The sequence below is a fragment of the Elephas maximus genome, chromosome 4 (assembly GCF_024166365.1).
Source record: "Elephas maximus indicus isolate mEleMax1 chromosome 4, mEleMax1 primary haplotype, whole genome shotgun sequence".
NCBI classification, from domain to species: Eukaryota; Metazoa; Chordata; class Mammalia; order Proboscidea; family Elephantidae; genus Elephas; species Elephas maximus.
The window spans coordinates 180,968,727-180,994,883 of record NC_064822.1 but is presented as its reverse complement, the minus strand read 5'-3'; the positions used below and the strand labels follow the sequence as shown (position 1 = coordinate 180,994,883).

At 54.2% G+C, this 26,157-nt stretch overlaps 1 protein-coding gene across 3 annotated transcripts; it reads left to right on the top strand.

Annotated features, from left to right (window-relative positions):
* Positions 1 to 25,176, top strand: IL2RB (interleukin 2 receptor subunit beta). Of its 3 annotated transcripts, none has more exons than XM_049884361.1 (10): positions 1 to 132; positions 6,749 to 6,869; positions 7,327 to 7,444; positions 8,761 to 8,839; positions 11,040 to 11,145; positions 12,627 to 12,775; positions 14,327 to 14,492; positions 14,687 to 14,804; positions 17,189 to 17,273; positions 21,480 to 25,176. In XM_049884361.1, exons 2-10 carry the CDS (start codon positions 6,773 to 6,775, stop codon positions 22,227 to 22,229), a joined length of 1,668 nt encoding a protein of 555 aa, XP_049740318.1. In that variant the 5' UTR covers positions 1 to 132; positions 6,749 to 6,772; the 3' UTR covers positions 22,230 to 25,176. The 3 variants fall into 3 exon arrangements, with proteins under 3 accessions (XP_049740318.1, XP_049740320.1, XP_049740319.1); XM_049884363.1 differs by having other exon boundaries at positions 2 to 132; positions 7,330 to 7,444; XM_049884362.1 differs by lacking the exon at positions 1 to 132 and adding an exon at positions 154 to 4,863.
* Positions 25,177 to 26,157: the final 981 nt, after the last annotated feature.

Below are 26,157 nucleotides of genomic sequence, written 5' to 3'. Positions count from 1 at the left end.
TTAGTGTTTGCGGCTCCATCGCCCGTCTGCTACTTGGGCCGTGAAGCCGGAGCAGGACCGCAGGGAGATGGCCACAGCTCCAGCAACAAGGAGGACTAGAGAGACTGTGCCACAGCCTCATGTCTCAGCCAGGTGATGTCCCACCTCATCCCCACCCTGCCCCCACCCTGCCAATGGGGCACCCTCCTGGCACCTGCGAACCAGCCGGGGATGCTCTGGGTCAGTTCCCCCAGCAGTTTCTGCCTGAACTTTAATCCCTAGTCCTCACCCCAACCTTATCTTGGAATCCACATGGGGATGGGGCCGGCCCTGCTTTCAAGGCTTCTGGCTCATAAAAAACTGGTCCTCAGTCCCAGGCCATCCCTGCTTCCCAGCCCAGTCTGGGGATGAGCCAAGTCTGTGGGTATTGTGACCCTCAATTCCAAAGGGTGGAGGAGGAGGTGGCAGGGGGAAGCCAGCCGGAGCCTCAGATAGGGGAACCCAGAGAGGGTGCCAGGATATGGGGTGGAGGGATGGGAGCCACCTCCTGACCTCTGGGGAACAGAGACCGCACAGAGGGAAGCACCCTGTGTGATGTGCTCCCCTCTGAGACCTGGCTGTGGGTGGAATATGCTGGAAGGTCTCCGGGAGCCCCGGGGTAGAGGCTGGATGCCTGGGTTCAAGTCTGGATTTGTCCCTTCTTTGGCTGTGTGACTGGACAGGTCAGTCATGTCACCCAGCCTTGGGGGTAGGACTCCATCTCTGGGGCCTCCGGGAGTGTGAGGCTTCCTGGGAGCCTGACACCTCCCACCCTTAACAGTGTTGGCACCCCATCAGGTTGTTGAGAGGCAGAGCCATCCCCAAGGGTCATCTTCCTTCCCCCTCAGCCAGGATCTCGTGCCCAGGTGGGGAGATACTCCCAGAGTTAAACGGCCAGAGGCAGACCCTGTGTGTGTGTGTGAGAGAAAGAGAGAGAGGACAAGGGAAAATGGGGGGGGGGTGCATCAAGATTAGAGGTCAGGGGCATACATCTTGATCTACTGAGCTTCTGCTTTACCCTTCTTCCCAGTCCACCCACCTACCAGGCATGAAGCCCCACAAACCCCACAATGTCAGCCCTAGTGGGGCCTCAGACCACTCCTGAGTGGGTTCAAATCCTGGCTCCCCTGCTCTCTAGACTGAGCAAGAGGCTTACCGCTCTGTGCCTTCACCTTCCCATCTGAAAAAGGGGGTGATAATAGTACCTGCTCCTAGGGCTGCTGTGAGGACTACGTGAGGTGACGGTGCTAAGAACAGTGCTGGACCCAGAGGGAGAGCCGCGTGTCAGCTGCTGCCGTCACTGCCACCATCATTATTATCATTATCTAACTTGAAATCAGATGACCTAGGTTTGAGCCCAGGCTCTGAGTAAACTTGGGCAGTTCCGAGCCTTGGTGTTGGCGTCTGTAACAAGGGAATGACAATCGCCCTCTCCCTGGGTTGGGGTGGGGCCATGATGAGTCAGTAGGAGCGAGTGGGTGCTGGAGCCGTGAAGGGTAGGGCACACACACATGTGGGTGGGTGTGTGTGTGTGAGCCCTAGCCTCTGCCCTGCTGTGGAAACTTGAACGCTCCTCAATGTCTCTGAGCCTCAGTCTGCTCCGCTACAGAACGAGGGCGCAGCCCTAGCTGGCGGCTAGGAGCCCTCCCACCCCTGGTTTTCCCACTCTTCCCTTCTTGCTGTGCCTCCCTGTGGCCATCTTCCTGTTCCTGTACCCCTTCAGCTATGGGTACTGGGCAGTGCTTTCTTCTCCCTGTCTCTCCTCCTTGCTGGGGCCTGTGGTTTGGCCCTGACCTTCCTTCAGCCTTGTACCTGTTTGCCACCCCCTTCTCCTCTCACCCTGGGGGTCTGTGCCAGGTCCTGACCTGGGCATGGAGGATGCCTTGATGGCTGCGGCCTGAGATCACTGCGTCTGGGGGGCACCCTCATAGAGGACCGGCAGTGTTCTTGCCCTAGGCTGTGACTCAAGTCTAAAGGACACAGGAGGGGCTTGCTGGAAGCCCCTCACTGGGTCTCAACCCTGTGCCCTACACTGTCCGGGAATCCAAAGGAGGTATCAGCCCCCACCCTGGGAGTTCACCCTCCTGGGGGGTGGTGTGCTGGGCAAGGTGAGTCCGTAGGTGCCCCCCGGCCCAGGACAGATGCAGCGCCAGGCAGTCTATGCTGACTTCTCAGGGCAGGGAGGCTGTGGGCCTAAGCTCTGACACCAGTGCCTGGGGCAGGGTCTGGGCAGAGTGGAACAAGGGAGGAAACAAGTCTTAGAGGGGAGACATGGGTTACAATCCCAGCTCTACTTCTTATTATGTACATGACCTTGGGCAAATTAACATCTTGGAGCCTTAGTCTCCCTCAGGGTGTAATGAGAATGATAAAAGCTCTCACCCCCTAAGCTACTGGGAAGCTCAAATGAGAGAGTGTGCTTGAAGTTCTTGACCCAGAGCCTGGCACAGAGTCAGTGTTCCATATACGTCCCTGAGTAGTGTTATTAGGTAATCAACGTGTGCTTGCTCATTCTGTGATTTGCAGTGGGTGGGAAGGTGTGTCAGAGCTACAGGGGTGGAGGGGCTCTGCCTGGCTTCTGGCCAATCTGCCCTCACTCAGATTCTGCCTCTTCACAGCTGTGTGGCCATGGGCAATTTGCTTAACCTCTCTGTGTCTCGGTTTCCCCATTTGAAAACAGGGATAAGAAGAGCATCCCCAATAAATGAGTTCATGCATTACAAGAGTCTCAACTAAAGGCTGGCCTATATGGCGACCTGGAGAGGAAGCTTCTGGTGTGGCTATGGTAGAGGAGGGTAGAGAGGACACAGCAGCTAGTCTCAGTTCTCTGCTGGCTCCCTGTGTGACCACAGACTAGTCTTCCCCATTTCTGGGCCTTGGTTTCTCCAGGGGCCGGGCTTGCTCAGAGAGCCCTCTCAGCTCTGACAATGTGGGAGTCTCTGAATCTCACTCCTGGGACATCCATCTTGGGAGATAGAGCTGAGGGCTCTCTGGGCCAGAGCACTGGGCCCTAAACAGCTCTGCTCTCTTGGCCATACTGAAAGCCTCTGACCACATGCATTCATTCCACTGCAGTTACTGAGTGCCCCTGTGTGCCAGGCCCCGTGGTCAGCAGTCCCTGGAGGGAGCACACGGCCTGGCCAGGGCCCTGCTGCTGTCATCCTAGAGGAAGGGACAAGAGGTTCAGAGGAGGCATCCCTTGCCCCTTGTTGGGGAAATCAGGGAGGACTTCATGGAAGAAGGAGGAGGAAGCATTTGAGAAGGGCCTCCAAGGACACCAGGATTCTGTAGGTGGCAGCAGGGGAAAGCCAGGCTTGGGAAGGCCACTTAAAGGCACGTCTGTTTCCTAGCTGCCAGGAGGCAATGGCTCGTGCAGACGGGCCGACACAGTGAGGGTGTGTGTAACTATTGCTGTGAGAGCGAGGGAAAGGCTGGCTGATTCCAATCATGGAGCTGGGCATTTAGGCTTGTGGGCTGAAGTGGGAGCCACTGAAGACTCTGGGCAGGGAGGTGGTGGTTGGAGCTGGCCTCTGGGAGACGAATCTGAGAGCCTCAAGGTGCAGCTGCTACAGAGGGGGCCACTGTCATGTCCAGGCTGGAGTGACACTGGACTGGCCTGGGCTGGTGGCACTGGGTGGAGGAAGAGGAAAAGACGGGCCCGGTGTCCTTAGGGCTGTCCTGTCTGGGCTTCCTGGCTGGCTGGTGTGGGGGTGAAGATGAGAGTCAAGGATAGCATTAGACTGGGACAAGGAGGGCGGGAATGCTCCAAACCCCAAACGAAGTCAGCTGGGAGAGATACAGGGTGAGCAGAGCTTTTGCTGGGCCTGCGGGATCCCGTCTGGGGAATTGAGGCCATTGAGGGGGAGGTCACGACTCAGGGGAGGCCCCGAGCTGGAGGAAGGCCTGTGGCAGGTGTGAAGCGGAGGCAGTGGGATGCTGGAGCGGGACAGGGAAGGAAGGACACAGAGGAAGAGGGGGATGAGAAGAGGTGGGGGCCACAAAGCCTGGTGCCCAGAGTCTTGGCCAAACTTGGCATCAAAGAGTCTGAGGGTTTGAAGGACTCCCCACCTTCTCAGTATCTTTCCCCTCTGCCTCCACCTTTCTGTTCAGGCCACTGTCTCCTCCTTCTGGAAGTTGTTCCTAGCCCCGCAACCCCCCTCCTGTCTCCCCTTTGCCACACCTCCCAGCCATCCAGCTGTCTTGTGGAAATGGCCATTGGCTCGCTTTTCTCATTTCCCTCCCCGCGCCCAGCTCTGCAGGGGACCGCGGCAGCCATATTTCCTCGCTGCAGCAGGTCGTGGCCGAGGCCTTACACCTGCGCTGAGTGAGTGGGAGTGTCCATGGTGTGGCCAGGTCTCTGAGAACACTCCTTGACAAATACACCATTAGTCACTGTGCCCCAAATGCCACCACTGGCGACACAGCTGCCAGTTCAGGCTCCTCTCTCTGGGAGGGGCCTCATCTGAAGCCTCTCGGGGGGGCAGAATAGTGTAGCTCAAGTGGCTGTAGGGGCAGAGGGACACATAGGGCTTTGGCGGCAGAGACTCCTGGGTTCCAATCTTGTAAGAGAGGGACAAACAGTTGGGCTAAGGCCTGCAAAAACAGTGGCCTGGACATGCCAGAGTCCCTGAGTGGTGCCAACAAACGGTTAACGCGCAGAGCTGCTAACAGAAAAGTTGGTGACTCGAATCCTCCTCTTTCTCAGAAGAAGGGCCTGGCAATCGACTTCTGTAATATTTGTTGTTGTTTTTAGGTGCCATTGAGTTGACTCTAACTCACGGGGACCCGGAGAGTGTCAGGGTAGAACTGTGCTCCGTGGGATTTTCAGTGGCTGCTTTTTTGGAAGTAGGTCACCAGGCCTTTCTTCTGAGGTGCCTCTGGGTGGACTCGAACCACCAACCTTTTGTTAAGCAGCCAATTGCTTAATGTTTGCCCTGCGCAGGGACTCCTGGCAAGGGTTCGGTCTTATTACTGTCATGATATGATCGTGTTTCCCCTCGTGGAGCTTGGTATGACCCGGTGCGCTATCAGCCTGACGCATGTTAGCTTCCCTAAACAATGCTGACGTTTAGGAACCATGTTGCGATGATTCTGTCTGTGAAAAAGGGCATGACCCTCGAGACCCCCGAAGCTGCATCTCAGTGGAGAGAGTGATTGGGGCCCTCCGTCCTCTCTTCATCCCCAGGTGGGCGACTTGACTCTTGGCAGGGAGGAGGGCCAGGTCGAGCATCACCATGAAGGCCCCTGAGCTGGGGATGGGACCCAGGTGCCCTGGCTGTCATCTGGCACAGCACAATCCCTTCTTAGAGAAATAGGCCAGATCTGGGGTCTCATGCCTACACCGCTCCCCTCAGTGGGGTCTGTCCTGGAGGGGTATAGGGCTGACTGAGGCATGAGTCTGAGGGTCTCTCTTGCTGCTTCGTTAACCCTCCAGGAGCGGACACCTCCCTTTCCTTCTAGGCCATTCGAGTCTTAGAAAAGACAGAGATTTGTCTTTCAGAAGATTCCTCTCCTGCTCCCAGTTACATGCAGAGAGCAGGTTTAAATGTTGTCCTCGAGAGAGTTCTTTGGCTGTTTGAAGGCAGCGCTCCTGTCTTTGTTGCAGGCTTCTCTCGCTCAGCTCACATCTCACTGTCTTCAGACCATTTCTTCAAGTCCCTCCAAGGAGCCTCCATGGGTGGAGCAGGGGGATGACCTAGGTGACTGCCCCAAACCTCCGGATTCCCTTTTTGGTTGTCTGGATTTAGCGTCATTTGTTTATTCATTCAAAAACTTTTTTTGTTGAGTGTCTACCATGTGCCCAGTACTGTTCCAAGCGCTGGGTCCTAAAAAAAAAAAAAAAAATTTTTTTTTTTTTTTTTGTGGTCCTAGGAGTAAACAAAACAGACAAAAACCCCTGCTTTCATTGAGCTTATGTGACGTGTGTGTGTGTGTGTGTGTGTGTGTGTGTGTGTGGTAAAGGGGAGATAGAGAGAGAGGAGATAGATAGCTATACCCATTGCCATGGGTTCTGACTCACAGTGACCCTATAGGACAGGGTAGAACTGGCCCGTAGGATTTCCAAGGCTGTAATCTTACGGAGGCAGACTGCCACATCTTTCTCCTGTGGAGCAGTTGGTGGGTTTGAACCACTGACCTTTCGTTTAGCCGCTGAGTGCTTAACCACTGTACCACCAGGGCTCCTTAGAGAGGTAGAGAGAAAAATAAAGAAATTAATTAATTAAATGCTGTGTTGATAAATAATGCATGATAAAAAATATCGTGAGTAATAAGGTGTGATTTTTTTTTTACAGTTAAGGAGCCCTGGTAGTGCAGTGGTTAAGTGCTTGGTGGCTAACCGAAAGGTCGGCAGTTCAAACCCACCAGCCTTTTCACAGAAGAAAGATGTGGCAGTCTGCTTCCATAAACATTATAGCCTTGGAAACCCTTATGGGGCAGTTCTACTCTGTCCTATAGAGTCACTATGCATTGGAATCAACTTAACGGCAATGGGCTTTCTTATACATTCTGGTCAGGAAAGCCCTCTCTGAGGAGGTGATATTTGAGCAGAAACTTGAACGAAAGGAGGGAGTGAACTTTGTGTCCCTGCAGGGCAGAGGGACTGGCAGGTGCAAAGGCCCTGTGGTGGGGAGCAGATGGGGGCACCCTGAGAGCCCAGCCTGACCCCCTTGGCAGTGAAGACAGCCATGGCGGGTGTTCACTGGTGCTGTCTCCCCTCTCCTCCCTCCAGGGCCTCCTTCCCCAGCTCCACCCCATGGTTGTGATGGCAGCTCCTCCTCTGTCCTGGCGTCTGCCCCTCCTCGTTTTCCTCCTCCCCTTGGCCATCCCTCGGCTGTCTGCAGCGGTGAATGGTGAGGACCCTGGCATCCCAACAGCCATGTCTACCCTAGGGGAGGAGACCCAGGCCCTTCTGGAGTTCCTCCTGAGTCCTCTGCTTCTTAGCAGCAGATACAGAAGCAAGGGCAGGAGGCAGGAGGGGAGGGAGGCAGGGACCCTGGGGTGGCAGGCACCATGGGCACCAGAGATCAGGCATCCATCTCAACCCTGGGCCCCTTATCCTGCTCCGTGATGCACTCATGTGTGTCTGTAGGATGCAGGAAGACACTGGTTTCTCTGTCTGCCCGGCCTGTGAGATTTGGAGGCTCTGGGACTCAGTTTTCTCCTTTCTGATTTGGGCCTACTAGTCTCTTCTCAGCCCACCAGGGTTGTCTCCCTCCACGTCTGGTGGGCACTGGGTGATAAGAGCAGGTGGTGGGTGAGCCCTGAGGGCTAGGGGCTACCTACAGCTACTCGTGCCATCTTGTCCAGCAGACACTTCCACACTCACGTGCTTCTACAACTCGAGGGCCAACATCTCCTGTGTCTGGAGCCAGGATGGGACTCTGCAAGCCACAGCCTGCCACGTTCACGCCAAATCAAATAGGCGGTGAGTGCGGGCTAGGCCAGCCCAACTGCAGGACCTTAAAAAAAAAAAAAAGAAACTGACCATTGCCATTGAGTGGATTCCAACTCATAGTGACCCTATTAGACAGAGTAGAACTGCCCCATAGGGTTTCTAAGGAGTGGCTGGTGGATTCGAACTGCCGACCTTTTGGTTAGCAGCCGAATGCTTAAACATTGAGCCACCAGGGCTTCTGCAGGACCTTAGCACAGTGCAATCTTCTCATCCCTGACTTTTAGATTTTTGGAAACATAAAATCTGACTCCAAGAAGAGTCACTTTCAGAATCTTGGAATAATAGGACCCACAGGCTCTTAGCATCACAAAAGTTTGGGACCGGGCCTAGAATCAAGGCATCATTTATGAGAATGTAAAATGGAACTGAACCTGTTGCCATCGAGTCGATTCCGACCCTACCGGACAGAGTAGAACTGCCCCATAGCATTTCCAAGGAGTGTCTGGTGGATTTGAACTACCGACATTTTGGTTAGCAGCCACAACACTTTACCACTACCCCACCAGGGTTTCCTAAGAGAATGTGGGAGTCAGACATTAGACCCATCAAACCTGGAGTGGGGGTTGGGGGAAGGCAGATGGGAGCCAAGCTCTAATGGTGGTACTGGGAGATGAGCTGGACAAAGTGGTTTCAGGACACTGGGCTACAAGCCAGCTTTGTAAGAAAGGGGGACCCCCAAGCTTTTTGAGTGATCTGGGATTTTGAGAGACCCCTAGGGCAGCTGTGGAGACAGAGGCCTGGGAGGGAGTCCATGGAGGGGCCGCTGGGATCCAGTCATTCAGGTGGGAGAAGGGGAAGTCCCCGAGGCAGAGGTGGGCTCCCTGGGCTTGGGGACTAATGGGGTGGGGTGTGGAGAGCAGGGCGGGGAGAAGGAGGAGGCAAAGGAGGCTTTGGTCTCTGCCTTGGCTCCTGGGTGGATGGTAATTCCACGGGGCCCCAAAGGCCAAATTAAGGATGTATCTTCACCCTCAGCTCCATGGGAAGACTTTAGAGCGCTTTACGTGTGGAGGGGCGTGTGTCTTGAACCTGTGTTTCTAGAAAATCACTTCGGCTGCTGGGTGGGGAGCGGCCAAGGGGCCAGGCTGGGACGGGGCGGAGTATTGTGGGGCCGTTGGGGGAACTGGCAGCCTTCACCAGCCTGGCACACAGCCCACGTCCAAATCAACCTTGCCGGGGGACCTGGCAGCTGTTGCCACAGGTCTAAGGGCAGGGAGATCTGAGAAGGGATCCCTCTGGCCAGCCCTGCGGTGGTCTTCCCTTCTAAGGAGGTTCTTTGACCTTGACAGGCAATGGAACAAAAGCTGTGCACTCCTCCCCACGTTGCAGGACTCCTGGGCCTGTAACTTGATCCTCGGACTCCCAAATGTGAGTAGCTGAGCAGAGGGTGGGCTTGGGAGAAAGGGGGTGTCCTCTAGCTTGGGCTGAGATCTCAGGGAGGGCTGGAGGCCAGGGAGGAGCTGGGCCTGGCAAGCCCAGTGCTCCAGGGCTGTGTGAGGCCCTGCCTAGGGCCAAGGAGGAAGTAGAAGGCTGGAGGGCAGCACTGGAAGTCCAGAACTCAGCCTGACCCGTGGGCGAAGTGTGCTGGGTGCTGAGGCCTGCCATCCAGCACACACACTTGCTGTCTCTCCCGTGCCTTGTGGCCCCATAATGCCTCTGGGTTCTTTATCCAGTGGGGACAGCACCCTGTAATAACAACCACACCTGGCTCTTCCCGAGCTCTCGGCAGACGCAGGGCCATGTGGGTTTAAGAGTGTTGATTCTGGAGACCAGTGGCCTGGGTTCAAGTGCTGGTCCCACCGGTTGATGTTGGGAACCTCCATGTCCCAGTTTCCCTATCTGTAAAATGGGAATAATAATGACACCTGTCTCCTAGGCTTGTTCTGAGGTCAAAGCACTTAGAATGACTCCTAGAACAGAGTAAGCTATCTTCAGTCAGTGCTTACAACTCCACCGGTGGGCACCAGCACTACCCTCCTCTTATCAATGAGGAATCTGAGACTCAGAGAGGTGTCATCCTTGCCTAGAGTCACACAGCCTGCGAGTATCAGCTCTGGGATTTGAACCCAGGTCTACTGGACCCTCACCCCATGCCTCTTGCAGGGTACCTGGCCATGTCCACATGGGTGTGAATCATATTACCGAACGTCAAACGTTCCTTGGCAGCGGCAGGCCCTGAGGACATTCACACCACATTTGTCCAACCAGCATTGGTTGTATGGATTTTCACGGGGCAGGAGGATGTGAAGATGGGGTCGCATAGTATAGCTGATAAAAGCACAGCCTCTGGAAGCAGACTGCTACGCAGTCCCTGTGAGCTCTGCAGATGGCCTGGCTCCTCCACTTCAAAGCCTGGCTCCTCCACTTCCTAGCTGTGTGACCTTAGGCAAGTTACTCAACCTCTCTGTGCTTCTGTTTCTTCAGGAGTAGGATGGGAGTGTTGAGAGAATTAAGTGAGAAAATATGTGTAACATGCTTAGAAGAGTGCCTGGCACAAAGTAAGTGCTCCATAAAATGTATTACTGGCATCATCTTTACAACAGTAATAACAACAACAATGATGACAATAGTACTATTATTGTCTGGGACACTCTGGCTGCCGTGGCAGCTGTAAGAAGGCTGAGGAGGGTCTTTGGGGTAGAGAGGGGAGAGTGGTTTCCTGGCTGACCAGCTCCAGGAACCCTGATGATCAGGTTCAAGGTTTGCTCACAGTGGGGTCTCCTGGCAGGTCAGAGGGACAGTGGCCAGAGTCCTAGACCCGAAACCACCTTGGTGCCCCAAAGCACTGATCCTCTGGGGCCGCAGTGCTGCTGTTGGCTCCTGCAGAGATCCGGTCAGTCACTCTGTGGGGCCATGGATGCAGAGGGCCTGGGTTTGAATCTGTGCTCCCCTGCTGACCAGCTGCATGACCTTCGACAAGTCTCTTAACAACTGAGGCTCAGGTTTCTCACTTGCAGTATGGGGAGAAGCAAGTGGCTAAGGCACCTGAGCAGTACCTGCCCACAGGAGACACTTAACATGTGACCATTTTCTTCCAGAAAAGGCAGGGTATGGAATAGGGAAGGGATGGGAAGGGGAGGCTTTCATACTTGAAGCTATTAAACACGTACAGTTCCCGACCTGCATCTTCTTGGAGGCCTCCTCTTTTTACATACCTCTTGTGATGTGGAGCTCGCTATCTACCAAGGCAGCTCATTTCACTTTGGATCAGGGGTCAGCAAACTATGGCCCTCTGGTCGTTTCTGTAAATAAAGTTTTATCGGAACACAGGCACGATCAGTCACTTACATATAGTCATGGCTGTTCTCAAGCTACAGGAGCAGAGTTCAATAGCTGTGACATAGACCATAAGGCCTGCAAAGCCCAAAGTATTTACTACCTGGCCCTTTACAGAAAACGTTTGCAACCGCCTGCCTTAGATGGTGGGGCGTGTGGAGGGCTCCATCCTTGCTGCGGCTCTTGCCCTCCCATCCCGTCCTCCCTTTGTCCTCATCCCCACAGCCTTCCCTCTCCGTGGTGCACCCTCTCCTGCTGCAGCAGCCACAGCCCTGCCCTCCTTCCCTTGCAGTCTCAGAAGCTGACAGCAGCGGATATTGTCAACATAAGTGTGACGTGCCTCGAAGGAGAGAGGTGGAGGATGGTGAAAACCGAGGACTTCAAGCCCTTTGAGAACCGTGAGTGAGGACCCCAGGATGGGGCTGGATAGAGTGAACCCTCTTTCTCTGTCTTCCTCTCTGGGGCCTTCCCTGCTCCAGTCTCTCTCCACATCAGTTTCCATAGCCACATCTGACCAGCTCACTGCCCGTTGCCTGCTCCTTACCCTGGCATTCAAGGTGGCTCAGCATCAGCCCTGGCCTCCCTCTCCAGCCTCGTCTCTTCCACTGGCAGCCTATATCCCCACCACAGCCAACATGCCCATCCAGGCCTCTGAGCCTTTGCATACTCTGGTCCCACTGCCTGGAAGGCTCTTCCCACCTGGAAAGTCCAACTCACCCTTCAAGCTCAGTGAAGGGTCACCTCCTCCAGGAGGACTTCCCAGATTCCCCTGGCCCTTTGTACCTCCTCTTTCAAGGAGTTTATGTTCTGGGTCATCGCTGCCTGGTTATGGGTCTGTCTTCTTCACTGGTTTATGAGCTCCCCAAGGGCAGGGTTTCTGCCATTCTTGTGTCCTCATGCCTAGCACCCAGCACCAGGCCTGATCTGGGAAGGCTTGCAGAATGCTGACTGCCTACCCGCCACCTCCCTCCCTTCCATGGTGCCTCTGTCTTTCTCCATTCCCAAACCCCCTCCCTTCTCACTGCTCCCCCCACTCCCTCACCTGACCTTGAGTGACCGTGGAGGCCATCTCTAAGAAACAAGTGGGGCAGAGGGCAAGATCTCGGTGGGGTTCAAAGCCCAGCCCTGCCTTGAATGGATGTGTGTCCTGGGCAGATCTTTTAACCCAGCTGAGCCTCAGTTTTCTCATCTGTGAAATGAGGATCACTGGAGTTATCTACCGCACAGGGTTGTTGCAAGGAGTCTATGAGTCAAGACACATAAACCACTTAGCACATAGTCAGTGCTCAGTACCTATTTGCTTATTCTTGTCTGCATGGTTCTGCAGAGTCTCAGAATTATAGAAACTTGATCAATTTAACTTCAGAGTCAAAAAATCTTGTACTTATTGTCATCAAATTTAAAATAAGTGAAATAATATTTGATCTGTGTAAAACGCTTAGTGCACAGAGCACAGAGAAAGGGCCCCTTGATTCATTCAAGAGATATTGAACCGAGCGCCTGCTAAGGGCTGGGTGATGTTCCAGGCAACAAGGATGCAGCAGGAGACAAAAGTCCCTGACTCACAGTCTGGTGTGGGGGAGACAGAAAATGAATAAAGCAACAAGAATAAATATTTAATATGTCAGGTGGTGACAAGTGCTAGGAAGGAAAAAGGTAAGGGGGGGGCGGAGAGTGGTGGGCGGTCAGAGACGGCTTCTCCAACTAGGTGACATTTGAGCAGAACCCAAGAGGAAAGGAGGCGGTGGACCATGAGGGTCTCTGGGGGAAGAAACAGCGGGGCAAAGGTGGAGGTGAGAGCAGGTATGGGCTCCGTGATCTCAGTGTCATGACCCAGTATCACCAGCGCTTGCTCCTCTGTCCTCTCTCCCACCTCCAGTTCGCCTGATGGCCCCCGACTCCCTCCGAGTTGTCCATGTAGAGGCCCAGAGGTGCAATGTCACCTGGACTGTCCCCCAGTTCTCCCACTACATAGAAAATTACTTGCAGTTCGAGGCCCGGACACAATCCTCAGGCCACAGCTGGGAGGTGAGTCCATGGCCCAGGTCCCACCTGTCGTGAGTCCTCCTTCCCCTCCCAGCCCCGGCCCTGGTCACTTCGTCCATTCATCGTCTCAGAAAAGCCACATCACCCCCTGGGCAGATGGGGGGTGGCAGAGTCCACCGTGTGCTGCGTGGCCTGCCTCCCCTTTCTCCACGTGCCCCGTACGACTCAGTGGGTTCAGCTGGAGCAGATTTCGGGCTGGCACGGGGCAAGGTTTACATGGCAGAGAGGCAGGCGACTGCCCACTCATGAGAGTTCAGAGGTCCTGAGAAGCCACGCTCTCACCCTTCAAAGCCAGCCTGGTCCAGGGTTTCACAGGCTCTCAACAATTAGTCATCTGCTTATTCATTCCTTTAGTCCATCACTGTTTTGCTCACTCACTCATTCATTCATCCAAAAAATATTTGCTGAGCACCTACTATGTGCCGAATGCTGGAAAGAGAGTGGTTTCTGCTCTGGGAAAACTCATGAGGGGGGCAGACAGTTAATAAACACAGAAATAAGAGAATCTGAGATACCGATACTACTATAAAGAAAAGCTCCCTGGGTAGTGCCAACAGCACCTTGGAAGAAAGGCCTGGCGACCTGCTTCCAAAAAACTCAGCCACCGAGCCCTATGGAGCACAGTTCTGCTCTGACACACATGGGGTGGCCACGAGTCAGAGTCAACTCGACGGCAACTGGTTTGTAAAGAAAATGAAATGGGGTCACGTCTTTGAGAGTGGCTGAGTCAGGCTACTTTAGATGTGAGTGACCCTGTAAGGGCTCTGAGGTCAGGATGGAGCTGACCCTGCAGAGATCTGGGCAGGGTTTTCCTCAGAGGCAGGATGACACTTGTGTGTCGGAGAATAGGAAGAAGCAAAGGGGTCGGGGTGGGAGGCCAGGATGAGGAATCTGGGTTTGGGGGCAAGCATGATGGAAAGGCCTGGGAAGTTTGGGGGGACATGAGATGATGCACACTTTCTAAAACAATCCCTCTTTCTGGTTGTGGGGTGTGGGTGGACAGGCTGGTGGAAGCAGGGGAGGCTTGGATCCGGGAGGGGCGGGGAGGGTGGGACAGAGGAGTGAAGAGTCCAGAATCAGTCCAGAGGCAGAAAGAGTTGATTGGTGTGTGGTTTTGGATGTGGGGGAGGAGTGGGAGGGAGAGGTTCAGGGTGATTCTGGGGTTTTTCACCCCAATAACTGGGTAGTCAGGTGACCTTTCAGTAGGATGGGGAGGTGGGGAGAATAAAGGGTCTGATTTGCTCAGCCTCCCAGCCCTCAGCCTCCTAGCCCTGCCGAACGCTGGTGGCGTAGTGATTAAGTGCTACGGCTGCTAACCAAAGGGTCGGCAGTTGGAATCTGCCAGGCTCTCCTTTGGAAACTCTTCGGGGCAGTTCTACTCTGTCCTATAGGGTCGGAATGAGTTAGAATCCACTCAACGGCACTGGGTTTTTGGTTTGCACTGGGTTTTTGGTTTTGGGTCCCAGCCCTGCCATGGGAGGTGGGGTGGGTGGTGGGGAGGCCACGGTGCTGACACCCCTGTCTCTGCCTCAGGAGGCCGCCCTGCTGAGACTCAAGCAGAACCAGCAATGGATTTACCTGGAGTCACTGGCTCCAGACACCACTTATGAGCTGCAGGTGCGTGCCAGGGCCAGTAAAGGCAGCAACGCGACCTGGAGCCCCTGGAGCCAGCCCCTGGTCTTTAGGACGAAGCCTGCAGGTACTGGTGGGCAGCAGGCTGGAGAGGGAGCTGGGCAGGAGGGGGAGACGCCCAGGATGGGCATGCCTGCAGGGCCTGGGAACCCACTCATGGAGTGTGGCACCAGGTTGGAGGTGGGAGGGATGTGGTGGGAGTGGTGGGATCAGGGTAAGTGGGACCCCTTCTCTAACCCTCTCTCCTCCTACCCCTGGCAGCCCCGGAGGAGACCCCATCCGTTTCTCTGTTGTTACACGTGATGCTGGGCCTCATCGGTGCTACCGCCTTAATCATCTTATTCTACCTTCTGGCCAACTTCCAGTACATCAAGCCGTGGTAAGAGAGGCCCCTCTCCGTCCTTCATGCTCCTGTCTGACGCGCACGCGTGCACACACGTAGACACACAGACACGCACAGTGCTGAGCTCTCTGCTCTGACAGACATGTGCTCCCTCTGCCTGTCTAAGAGTCCTCCCCACTTGGCCTTTTCCTGTGCCCCCCAAATCCGGTCCCCCTAGGGGAGTAGGGAAGAGGAGCCCCATGGGGGGCCCTGCCCAGAGCACCCCCTCAAGACCTGAGCGTGCGTGTGTATATGTGTGCATGTATGTGTGTACAGCACGTGGCTGCTGTCTATCTGCCTGTGTGTGGGGGGGTCCTCATGGGTCTCTCTGGGTCTCAGCACTCATTCACTCATTCATTCCCGTATTTGATGAGATCAGCTCAGTGCCAGGGGCAGGGAGAGGTGGTGGGACCACACTGGCCAGCCACCTGCCTGTGGCCCCATCCTCGTGGAGCTCACTGTCCCTGGGGGAGGCAGAGCTTGATGAATCACACAGGTGTACAAGGACACACTGTGATTAAAAAAAAAAAAGGGGGAAAGAAGGTACCAGGTGCATAGGCACCTCGGCTGGAGGGTGGCCAGGAGAAGCTTCCTCAGGGAAGCGATATTTCTTTCCTGCTGAAATCTGAAGGGGGTGTAGAAGCTAACCAGGTGGAGGTGAAGGGACAGGGAGAGCACCCCAGGAAGAGGGAACAGTATGTGCAAAGGCCCAGGGTGGGAAGGACTAGCAGCGTTCCAGGAACTGAGAGTGCAGGGAGGCCAGTGTGGCTAGAGATCTGAAGAGGGCAGGGACAGGGCTGACTTCGAGCCTGGCACGTGGGCAGCGGCCAGACTCCTTGGGTCCAACAGGCGGGCGAGAATTTGGGCTCTATTCTAGGCAGTCCCAGGAGGGTTTAAGCAGGAGTGTGATCCACAAATGACAGCTGCTCTTATTATCGCTGGACTGAGTGCTGCTCTGAGTGCTTTACATATGTGGTCCCACTTCATATTCCCAACAACCTTATTAGTGCTTTTAGTCCAGTATTCCCGTCCTCCAGCTGAAGGGGCACAGAGAGGTTAAGTAACTCGCCCAAGGTCACACAGGTAATAAGTGATGGAGCTGGGTTGGGTTTGAACCCAGGCATTCTGGCTCTGGATCCCCTGCTGTTGACAATTTCCTCTCTAAAGAAGGATGTGCGTATGCGCATACGTGTGTGTACGCGTGCGTGCATGTGTGTGTGCACGTGTGTGCGTCCCTTCTCACCCCGGGCAGTCCTTGACTCCAAGGGCTAGGTGAATCTTTTACCCAAGGGCCACTGCTCTCTGATAACGGTCTTGCTCTTTCCAAGAGGAGAGACAGCACCTTACAGTTTGCAAGTGTGCCGCCTGCATCATCTCATCACCGTGAAGCCAGCAAGTCAGGGGCTACCGTTTTAACTTCTAACTCTTGCCTGGACTGGGACCAGAGAAGTCAGCTGCCCTGCCAGTTAGTGGTGAAGTTGGGGTGCAAACTCACCCGTCCTGCCCCCCATCCCAGAACTACTCAGGACCCCCAGACCTCCTTCCATTCCAAAAGGCTAGGGACTCCTCTTTGCACTCCTACCCCCAGCTCCATGCTCGGCAGGCATTTGGGGGAGACTGTCTCCCTGATGAAGGTCCTTGTTCCCAGACAAGGTCATGTGATTCTCCCGCCTAGACAACTGCAGCAGCCTCCTCCCTGGTCTCCCCATGGCCACTCTTGTCACCTCAATCCATTCTCCAAACCACAGCCTGGCCCTGTTGCGCTCCTGTTGCACCGTTTGGGAGCTGCCCACTGCACTCAGGATACACACCAACCCCTGAGGGCCACCATCAACCATTTAGAACCTTTGTGCAAATCAAAATGGTGCCCCTTCCTCCAGGCACGTGCATGTGGGTGCCAGGGCGCTCAGCTAGGCCAGCAGAACACGGACTGGAATTCAGCCCCCATTCACCACCCTCGAGCCTGATATCATTGGGCAGTGCACAACCTGAACCACCATCCTTGGTAGCCCAGCCTAGCAGGCCCATGATCTGGCCTCCCTGACTTCTCTCCTCCTGGCTCACTCTGCGACCAGCCATCCTGTCCCTGACCTCCCTGGCCATGTGGTCCCCCTGACCCTCTGCCATCCTTCTCTTGCATCGCACCTGGCTCTTTGTCTCCATGGAATGAATGGTCATGTTTCCCATTTGTCCCATGTCTGTCTCCCCACTGGAATGCCAGCTCCCGACAAGCAGGTACCTTCTGTCTCAGTCATTCAGCACAGTACCTGACCATAGTGGGCACTCAATCAATATTGCCGAATAAATGAAAGAATGTGGGGCTGATAGCGGGACACTGCAGGCCCTCCTCCTTCTTACCCCTCTTCCCTCCCCCCCCTCAGGTTGAAGAAGGTTCTGAAGTGCCACATCCCAGACCCTTCGGAGTTCTTTTCCCAGCTGAGCGCAGAGCACGGAGGAGACTTCCAGGTAGGAGTCCGGAGGGGAGGACAGAAAGGGCAGCTGACGCAGGCAGTCAGAGGATGGGCAGTGGAGAGAGTGGGGTGGGAGGCGCTGCAGGAGGAGCTGCTCTGCACTTTGTGAGAGAAGGTGAAAAGCAGCAGAGAGCAGTCTCCTGGTGGGTATGTACCCTTCCCCCAGCTCTGGCTCCAGTGCTCTCAGGCTGTCTGGCAACTCCCAGCTGAGCCAACTGCCTAGGTTCTAATCCCAGCTCTACCACTTCCTGGCCATGTGACCTTGGGCAAATCACAGAAACTCTCTGTGCCTCAGTTTTCTCACCTGCAAAATGGGGAGAAAAATAGTGTCAATGTGTGTATTTCCCTGAGAACACTGCCTGGCACACAGTAACCACTCAAGGGACTGTAGCTTGTATGTCACCAGTTTGCTGACTAAGCAGGACTCACTGGGTCCAAGTTCTCCCCATCCCTCTGCCTGTGAAGACCCACTTGGTGGGTTAGTGCTTCCCCTGCCCAGAATCCTGGGTGGCTCCCTAACTGATCGCAGATACTAACAGGGCCTCTAGTCACAGAACACAGGCTCATTTTATTTATTTGTACTTTAGATGGTTTACAGAACGAATTGGTTTCTCATCAAACAGTACACACATCGTTCTATGACATTGGTTAACAACCCCACGACATGTTAACACTCTCCCTTCTCAACCCTGGGTTCCCTATTACCAGCTTTTCTGTTCCCCCCTGCCTTCTAGTCCCCACTCCAGGGCTGGTGTGCCCCTTTAGTTTTGTTTTGTTCCATGGGGCTGTTCAATCTTTGACTGAAGGGTGAAGCTCAGGAGCGACCTCTTTACTGAGCTGAAAGGGTGTCCAGGGGCCGTACTCTCAGGGTTTCTCCAGTCTCTGTCAGGCCCCAAGTCTGGTCATTCTTTTTGAATTAGAATTTTGTTCTACCTATTTCTCCAGCTCTGTCCAGGACCCTCTGTTGTGATCTCTGTCAGAGCAGTCAGTGGTGGTAGCCGGGCACCATCTCGTTACACTGGACTCAGTCTGGTGGAGGCCGTGGGAGATGTGGTCCATTAATCCTTTGGACTAATCTTTCCTTGTATCTTTAGTTTTCTTCATTCTTCCTTGTACTGAAGGGGTGAGACCAGTGGAGTATTCTAGATGGCCGCTCACAGGCTTTTAAGACCCCAGACAGTACTCACCAAAGTAGAATGTAGAACATTTTCTTTATAAACTATGTTATGCCAGTTGAGCTAGATGTTTGCCAAGACGATGGTCCCCACACCCCTCAGCCCAGCAATTCGGTCCCTCATGAAGTCTGGATGTGTCTATGGAGCTACCATGAGCTCACACAGGCTCATTTAAAATGTGCAGACCTATATAGTAGTCACCCCACATTTAAAGTCCATTTAAAGCTCAGCCGTCTCCCCTCCCCCAGCCCACACCAGCTTCAGACAGGAAGCTTCATTCGGGAAGGGGATGTGGTGGGCTGCTTCTACCGCCTACTCTCGGCAGCTTAGATATGGTGGGGGGCGGAGGGTGGTCAGGAGGAGTGGTGAGGGGCAGGAAAGCCACCCTGGACCAGCACTGTCATGAGCTAGCTTTGGAGCTCTCCAGCCAGGGTTGACCAGGGCCCCTTCTGGAATTCTTTGGACAACCCCCAAGACTGGGGATACCTTACCCTTGATGTGAGAGTACGTATCTCCTTAAACTTCCTCTCTCAGCCCTGGAGGTAGTGAGCGTCCCATCAACAGAGGTATTCAAGAAAGCCTTGACTGACTGTGTGTCAGGAACATTGCAGAAGGGATTCTAACGTTGGAATTGGTTGGAAGTGGGACTAGATACAGCCTGAGGCCTCCTCCAGCTTAAAGTCCTGATTCTGTGGGCCTGGGCCATTTTGGAGTGGGAGGAGGTCCTTCCTGAGAGCTGCAAATCACTCCCTCTTCCCATGAGGTCATTTCTGCGCAAGGGGGAATCCTAGGAGACCCTAGGGATACACAATGTGGCTGGGTGAGAGGCCTGCTCCTCTCCCTGTCTACCTCAGGACTCCACTCCAAGGCCACAGGCCTGCTGCCCTGTCCACAGGGTCTAGTACATGTGAATGTGCAAGTGTGAGCAAAGCGGGATGAGTTTCTCCTTGTCCCTGCCCCCGCCACCTGCTGCAGGGCAGCGTGGGTGGAGGCCCAGACAGCCCTGACCACAGCACTGCCCACAGACCTGGACTCCCCCTCCCCGCCACCAGGCTCAGCGTTGCTGCCTCGCCTGCCCTCCGCTGTCTCTGCTGGTATGGGAAGCTCACTTCACCTGCCCCTCCCTTCCTAGCCTTCTACCCCTTCTGGCACCCTGGGTTTGCCCTTCCTGTCTCCCTTTTGGCCCTTTCTCCTGTAGCACAAAATCCTGGCTTCTGGAGGTTATTTAAAGAGCTGGGGGTGGAGGGTGTTATTGAGTGGTGTGTGTGCACATGCGTATGTATGTATACATGTGTATGCATGTGTATGTGTGCATATATGCATGTGCACATGTGTGGATGTATGTGTGTGCATGCATGCGCATGCATACATGTGTCCATGTGCATGCATGTGTCTGCATGTATACATGTGTGTCCGTGTGCATGCATACATGTGTATGCGTGCACGTGTGCATGTGCATGTATGTGTGCACGTGTGTGTCTACATGTGTATGTGTGTGTGTAACAGTGGCTCAGCCCCAGGAACTCAGCCTGGGGAGGGAGAAATAGGGCACCTTCTCTGTTGGTCCACGAATTCATTAGAAATGTGCTGACCGGGCCTTCAGGACCTGCGTGGGACACTGGGCTGCAGGGTGGCCCCACCAGGCCTGGTCCCTGGGCTCAGGGGGCCACAGTCCAGCCAACGAGGTCTCCCAGGACAATGGACTGTGGGGATTCTAACTCACCCATTGGAAGCTCCCCTCCCCAGCACCCTGAGGGGTCTATTGTCCCCCAACTCCTTTGCCTTGTCTCCTGCATTTGACCCTGTGTGTGAGGCATTCCCATTTTCTCACCTGATGTCTCCGCACTGGCTGGCAGATTAACAGGGAGGAAGTCAGGAAAGGGATGGCTAACTGCTGTGAACACTGAGGCCCAGAGAGGTGCCGTGACCTGCCCAGGGTCACACAGCTAGGTGGTACCAGAGCTGCAACTGGGTGTGGCTCTCTGGACTCCCGAGCAGCTGAGAAGTGCTTCGATGTGTGCTTTCCCCTCTCTGTGGAGGCAGCACATGGGTGGCAGAGGCTGGGCAGGAGAGGCAAACCCAGGGGACCACCAGCTCCCGAAGTTTTCCCTCCAGCGGGAGCAGGGAGATCGCGTTGTGGTGTCAGCTCTGCCACTGGCTGCTGTGCAGTCGGGGCCAGGGCACGTCCCTCTCTGGGCATCTGTAAAGTGAGGCTCTAGACAAGTGGGGATCCGGAGCCCTTCTTGCCCTGTTTGCTGACACACCCATGCCAGTCCCACCGCACTGCGGAGTCTCTTCCTTGCTGTGTCCCCAGCACCCAGAGCAGTGCCAGGCTTGCAGCTGTTCTTAGTTGCTGTGAAGTCGATTCCGACTCATGGCGACCCCATGTGCACGGGGTAGAACTGCTCCATAAGGTTTTCAATGCTGTGACCTTTTGGAAGCAGATCGCCAGGCCTGTCTTCCGAGGCATCTCTGGGTGGGTTCAAACCGTTGATCTCCCGGCTAATAGTCGAGTGCTTAACCATCTGCACCACCCAGGGACTCACAACTGTTGCCATCAAGTTGATCTGGACTCATAGAGCCCTACAGGTCAGAGCAGAACTGCCCCACAGGGTTTCCAAGGAGCAGCTGGTGGATTCCAACTGCTGACCTCAGAGTAAAAAAATCCATTGCCGTTGAGTGGATTCCAACTCATAGCAACCCTATAGAACAGAGAACTGCCCCACAGGGTTTCCAAGGAGCAGCCGAGAAATTTGAACTTCCAACCTCACAGTTGGTCCTCAATAGTCGTTCATTTCCCTGGGCACCTCTTGTGAGCCGGGAAGGCCTGTGCTGAGGCTGTGTGAATCAGATGCTCCCTGGGCTGCCAGGCCAGTGAGGTGGGGAGGAGGGTAAGGGTGGGGGACAGGGAGAAGGGAGGGGAGCCCCATCAGGGAGGACTTTCCCGAGGAGGTAGGAGGAGGAGGTTCCCGGAGGGTGGGAGGGTGGGGGGCAGGTGCTCCACTCACCCCCCTCTCTCCTGGCAGAAGTGGCTCTCCTCGCCCTTCCCCTCGTCCTCCTTCAGCCCCGGCGGCCCAGCGCCCGAGATCTCCCCACTGGAGGTGCTGGAGAGGGACGCCAAGGCTACGCAGCTGCTCCTGTGGCCCCAGGACAAAGCGCCCGTGCCCTCGCCCAGCAGTCACTCGCACACCAGCTGCTTCACCAACCAGGGCTACTTCTTCTTCCACCTCCCGGATGCCCTGGAGATCGAGGCCTGCCAGGTGTACTTTACCTACGACCCCTGCACTGAGGAGCTGGATGAGGGCAGGCCTGGGGCACCTGCAGTGTCTCCCCTGCTAGCCCTGCCACCACTGCCCGGGGAGGATGACGCCTACTGTACCTTCCCTCCCGGCGACGACCTGCTGCTCTTCTCCCCCAGTCTCCTCACTGGCCTGGGCCCCCCAAACATGGCTCTCGGGGGCAGTGGAGCCGGGAAGGAGAGGTTGCTGCCTTCCGTTCATGGGGGAGTTTCTGGAGACTCAGACCTCAGACCCCTGGGGCCTCCCACCCCAGGAGCCCCAAGCCTAGTGGCTGACCAGTCACTCCTGGAGCCGGCACTGGGCGAAGCCAGAGAGGAAGCCCCTGTCCCCGGCTCTGGGGAGGGGGCTGGTTCCTCCATGGCCACCCTTCCTAGGCAGGGCCAGGCCGGGGCCCTTATCTCCCGCCTGGCCCTGAACACGGATGCCTACCTGTCCCTCCAAGAGCTCCAGGCTCAGGACCCAGCTCTCTCGGCATAGACAGATGGCCAAGGTGGGAGGCCCCACACACTGTGTCCTCTTCCAAACCGCAACTGCTGCTTGCTTGTCCCATCCCCGGGCCAGGAACTGGGAAAGGGGTTGCCTTTGACCTTCCATCGCCTCATCAATCGTGGAGTCGGGTGGGTTTTGCCTCCTAAGCACCCCTTCTCTCCAGCCCCTCCTCTCTAGCCCTGTAGCTGCTCACTGACATCAGTTCTCATGGCTCTCCAGGGGTCACCACCTGCCTCCTCACTGGCTGCCTGCCCTGTCTTGCCCCCTCCCACCCGCGTTCCACAGGGCAGCCAGAGCACTCCGTTCAAATCACAAATATGGCCATACTACTCCTCTAACACTGAGCGTGGCTCCCCACTGCCCTCTGCATCAGACTTACACTCCTCAGCCTAGCTTGCCCCTGCACATCATATTGGGACACTCCCTTCGGGAACCTCACAAGGTTCCTACTGGATGAAACCACCTGTAGCTGCCTCATCCCCCCATACCTTCGCACACTGTTCCCTGTGCCTAGAGTGCCCTCTCCTCATCTATGTGACAAACCTCCCTTATCCTTCAAGGGTCAGTCTGCTTCCCCTGGAGGAAAACACTGACTTCCTTAATGTACCAAAGCTTCCAGGTTCAGCCCTGGAAGAAGCTCTGGGGGCCACAGGACAATCCCACAAACTGGCCCTGTCATTTCCCCCTTCAGATCTCTCGTGACCTCTGAACACTTGGCTGTCATGGTTGTTACCTGCTGTTGAGTCAGCTCCAACTGACAGTGATCTTATATATAACAGGACAAAATGTTGCCTGATCCTGTGCCATCTTCATGACCATTTGAGTGCCTTCCATCTTAGGGGGCTCATCTTCCAGCACTATATCAGACAATATTCTGTTGTGATCCATAGGGTTTTCATTGACTAATTTTCAAACGTCGATCGCCAGACCTTTCTTCCTAGTCTGTCTTCGTCTGGAAGCTCCACTGAAACCAGCCTACCATGGGTGACCCTGCTGGTATTTGAAATACTGGTGGCAGAGTTTCCAGCATCATAGCAAGATGCACCCACTACAGTAGCACAAGATGACAGATGGGTGGTGGGAACACTTGACTATTACACCCTTAACACTGTGGTCCAGGTATGAACCCAAACCTCCCAACAAAGTGGACACTGGGTGGACCTTCCCATGATGGCTTCCAGACTCACGAGGGCTGCTGCTAGGAAGAACTGCCTGGTGGGGGTGGGGGTGGGGTGGGGTCCAAGCTACACAAACAGCAGAAGCAGCATCTCTCCACCCTCACCCCACTGCTGGATTCTTATTTTCTGGGCACCCCCCCACTCCCCCAGGGGAAACTCTTCTGCAGCCTGGAGCTGCACATCTGGCCTCCAGACTGGCAGCTCCACGAGGGCAGGGCTTCATCATCTTTTTACTGCACCAGACACAGTGCCAAGAACCAGATCGTATGTTGTTGTTAGTTGGTTTCAGGGCAGCTCCAGCTCACAGTGAACCCATGCACAACAGTCTTGTACCATCTTCATGATTGTTGGTGTATCTGGACTCACTGCTTTGGCTATTATGTCAATCCATCTCACTCAGGATTTCCCTGGTCCTCTACTTTACCAAATATGATGTTCTCCTCTAGCTGTTGGTCTTACCTGATGACGTCCAGCACTATATCAAACAATATTCTGTTGTGATCCATAAGGTTTTCACTGGCTGATTTTTCAGTAGGTCATCAAGCCTTCCTTCTTAGTCTTAGTCTGGAGGCTCTGCTGAGACCTGCCCACCATGGGTGACCTTGCTGGTATTTGAAATACTGGTGGCATTGTTTTCAGTACCATAGCGACCCGCAAGCCAGCACGGTATGACACTCTGACTGGACAATGGAACCATCTTGCTTAGGCTCTGTGTGTCCTGGCTGCCTTTATACAAGGGGCACCCCTCATCTCACAAGAGCATTTCCTGGCACCTTAAACCTTCTGAGGTCAAGACTTGGAAAGGCAGAGTCACGTGCCCACTAGGTTCCTGCATGGCCACTCCAGCACCAGGGATTCGTCCACTTACTTTGCAGTCCTGGCACACAGACGGCCACTTCCTTCTTTGTGCTTCCCACCCTCTTCCATTTCTCTCCCTCTGCCTGGGGCATTACTCACAGCTTGATGTCTACCACAAACTTTCTCCTCGACTGTGAGTCTCCTTCCGGAGGGCAAGAAGGGCAAGAACGGAGACTCAGGCATCTCAGTTCCTCAACTCTCAGCACTTGGACTGTAGGCACTGCTCGAATCTGATTGGACATCTGAAGCGCAAGCCCCCTCATAGGCTGACCAGCAGCCTATGAGGGGGCTGGACACAGAGGGCTAACCAATTGAGGAGGTCTGTCCTGAACTGGTCAATCAGATTGTCTTCACAGGCTCAGGAATTTGAACACTCAGGTACAGGTGGGGAAAGGTGCCCCCGGCAAAGCAGGTGTGGAGCTGAACCACTTTAGCACCGGGCTGTGGGAGCTAACAGAATCCCTCCTGGGATTCCTGTTTCCCTCAGGTCCAAAATAAACTCCCCTGCCTTGAGGTTGACCGAGCCTTGGATCCTCACCACTGGAAGCACTTAGTTAACGGTCAGCCTTATTTCCAACCTCCTGCCATTTGATGCTCTACCTGAGAATCAGACCGCAACTCCCTGTCCTTAGCTCTGCTGCTTTGCAAGCCAATTTCCTTACCCCCCAAATAAGAGTAGTATTTGCTTGCTCTGGGAGTTCTTGGAAGGGTTAAATTCCTCAAGCCTTGGCCATTTGTGTTATGTTCTTTTACCCTTCTGTGTATCCTACTTTTGTTATTATTTGCTTAATATTTTTCTTTAAATCAATTCACTTGTTTTGTTTAAACACATTTATTTAAAGAAAAATCTTTACATTTTGTCTGTAAATCGAAAACCCAATGTACTTTATAAATAAAAGGCGACTATAAAAAGTAAACACAATGAAACAATGCTTAAATTCATTGTTGTTAGGTGCCTTCGAATTGGCTTCGACTCATAGGGACCCTATGTACAACAGAATGAAACACTGCCTGGTCCTTCCCCATCCTCACAATTGTTGCTATGTTTGAGCCCATTGTTGAAGCCACTGTGTCAATCCATCTTGTTGAGGATCTTCCTGTTTTTCCCTGACCCTCTACCAAGCATGACGTCCTTCTCCAGGGACTGGTCCCTCCTGATAACATGCCCAAAAGTACATGATATGAAGTCTCACCATCCTGGCTTTTAATGAGCATTCTGGCTGTACTTCTTCCAAGTCAGATTTGTCCATTCTTCTGGCAGTCCGTGGTCCATTCAATATTCTTTGTAAACACCATAATTCAAAGGCATCGGTTCTTCTTCAGTCTTCCTTATTCGTTGTCTGGCTTTTGGATGTGTATGAGACCATTGGAAACACCATGGCACACCTTAGCCTTTAAGGTGACATCTTTGCTTTTTAACACTTTAAAGAAGTCTTTTGCAGCAGATTTGGCCAATGCAATACGTCCTTTGATTTCTTGACTGCTGCTTCCATGGGTATTGATTGTGGATGCAAGTAAAATGAAATCCTTGACAACATCAATATTTTCTCCATTTATCATGATGTTGCTTATTGGTCCAGTTATGAGGTTTTGGGGTTTTTTTTAATGTTGAGGTATAATCCATACTGAAGGCGGTAGTCTTTGATCTTCATCAGTTAGTGCTTCAAGTCCTCTTTGCTTTCAGCCAGCAAGGTTTCGTCATCTGCATATCTCAGGTTGTTAATGAGTCTCTTTGCAATCCTGATGCTGAGGCCTTCATATAGTCCAACTTCCTGATTATTTGCTCAGCATACAGATTAAATAAGTATGGTGAAAGGACACAACCCTGATGCACAGCTTTCCTGACTTTAAACCACACAGTATCCACTTGTTCTGTTCAA

What these genes read in the sequence shown, in the direction of transcription:
- IL2RB (XM_049884361.1), top strand. Translation starts at nt 6,773, where the DNA reads ATGGTTGTGATGGCAGCTCCTCCTCTGTCCTGGCGTCTGCCCCTCCTC. An exon ending in GCTGTCTGCAGCGGTGAATG is followed by an intron (nt 6,870 to 7,326) that starts GTGAGGACCCTG and finishes CATCTTGTCCAG; the next exon opens with CAGACACTTCCACACTCACG. An exon ending in CCTCAGGCCACAGCTGGGAG is followed by an intron (nt 12,776 to 14,326) that starts GTGAGTCCATGG and finishes TCTCTGCCTCAG; the next exon opens with GAGGCCGCCCTGCTGAGACT.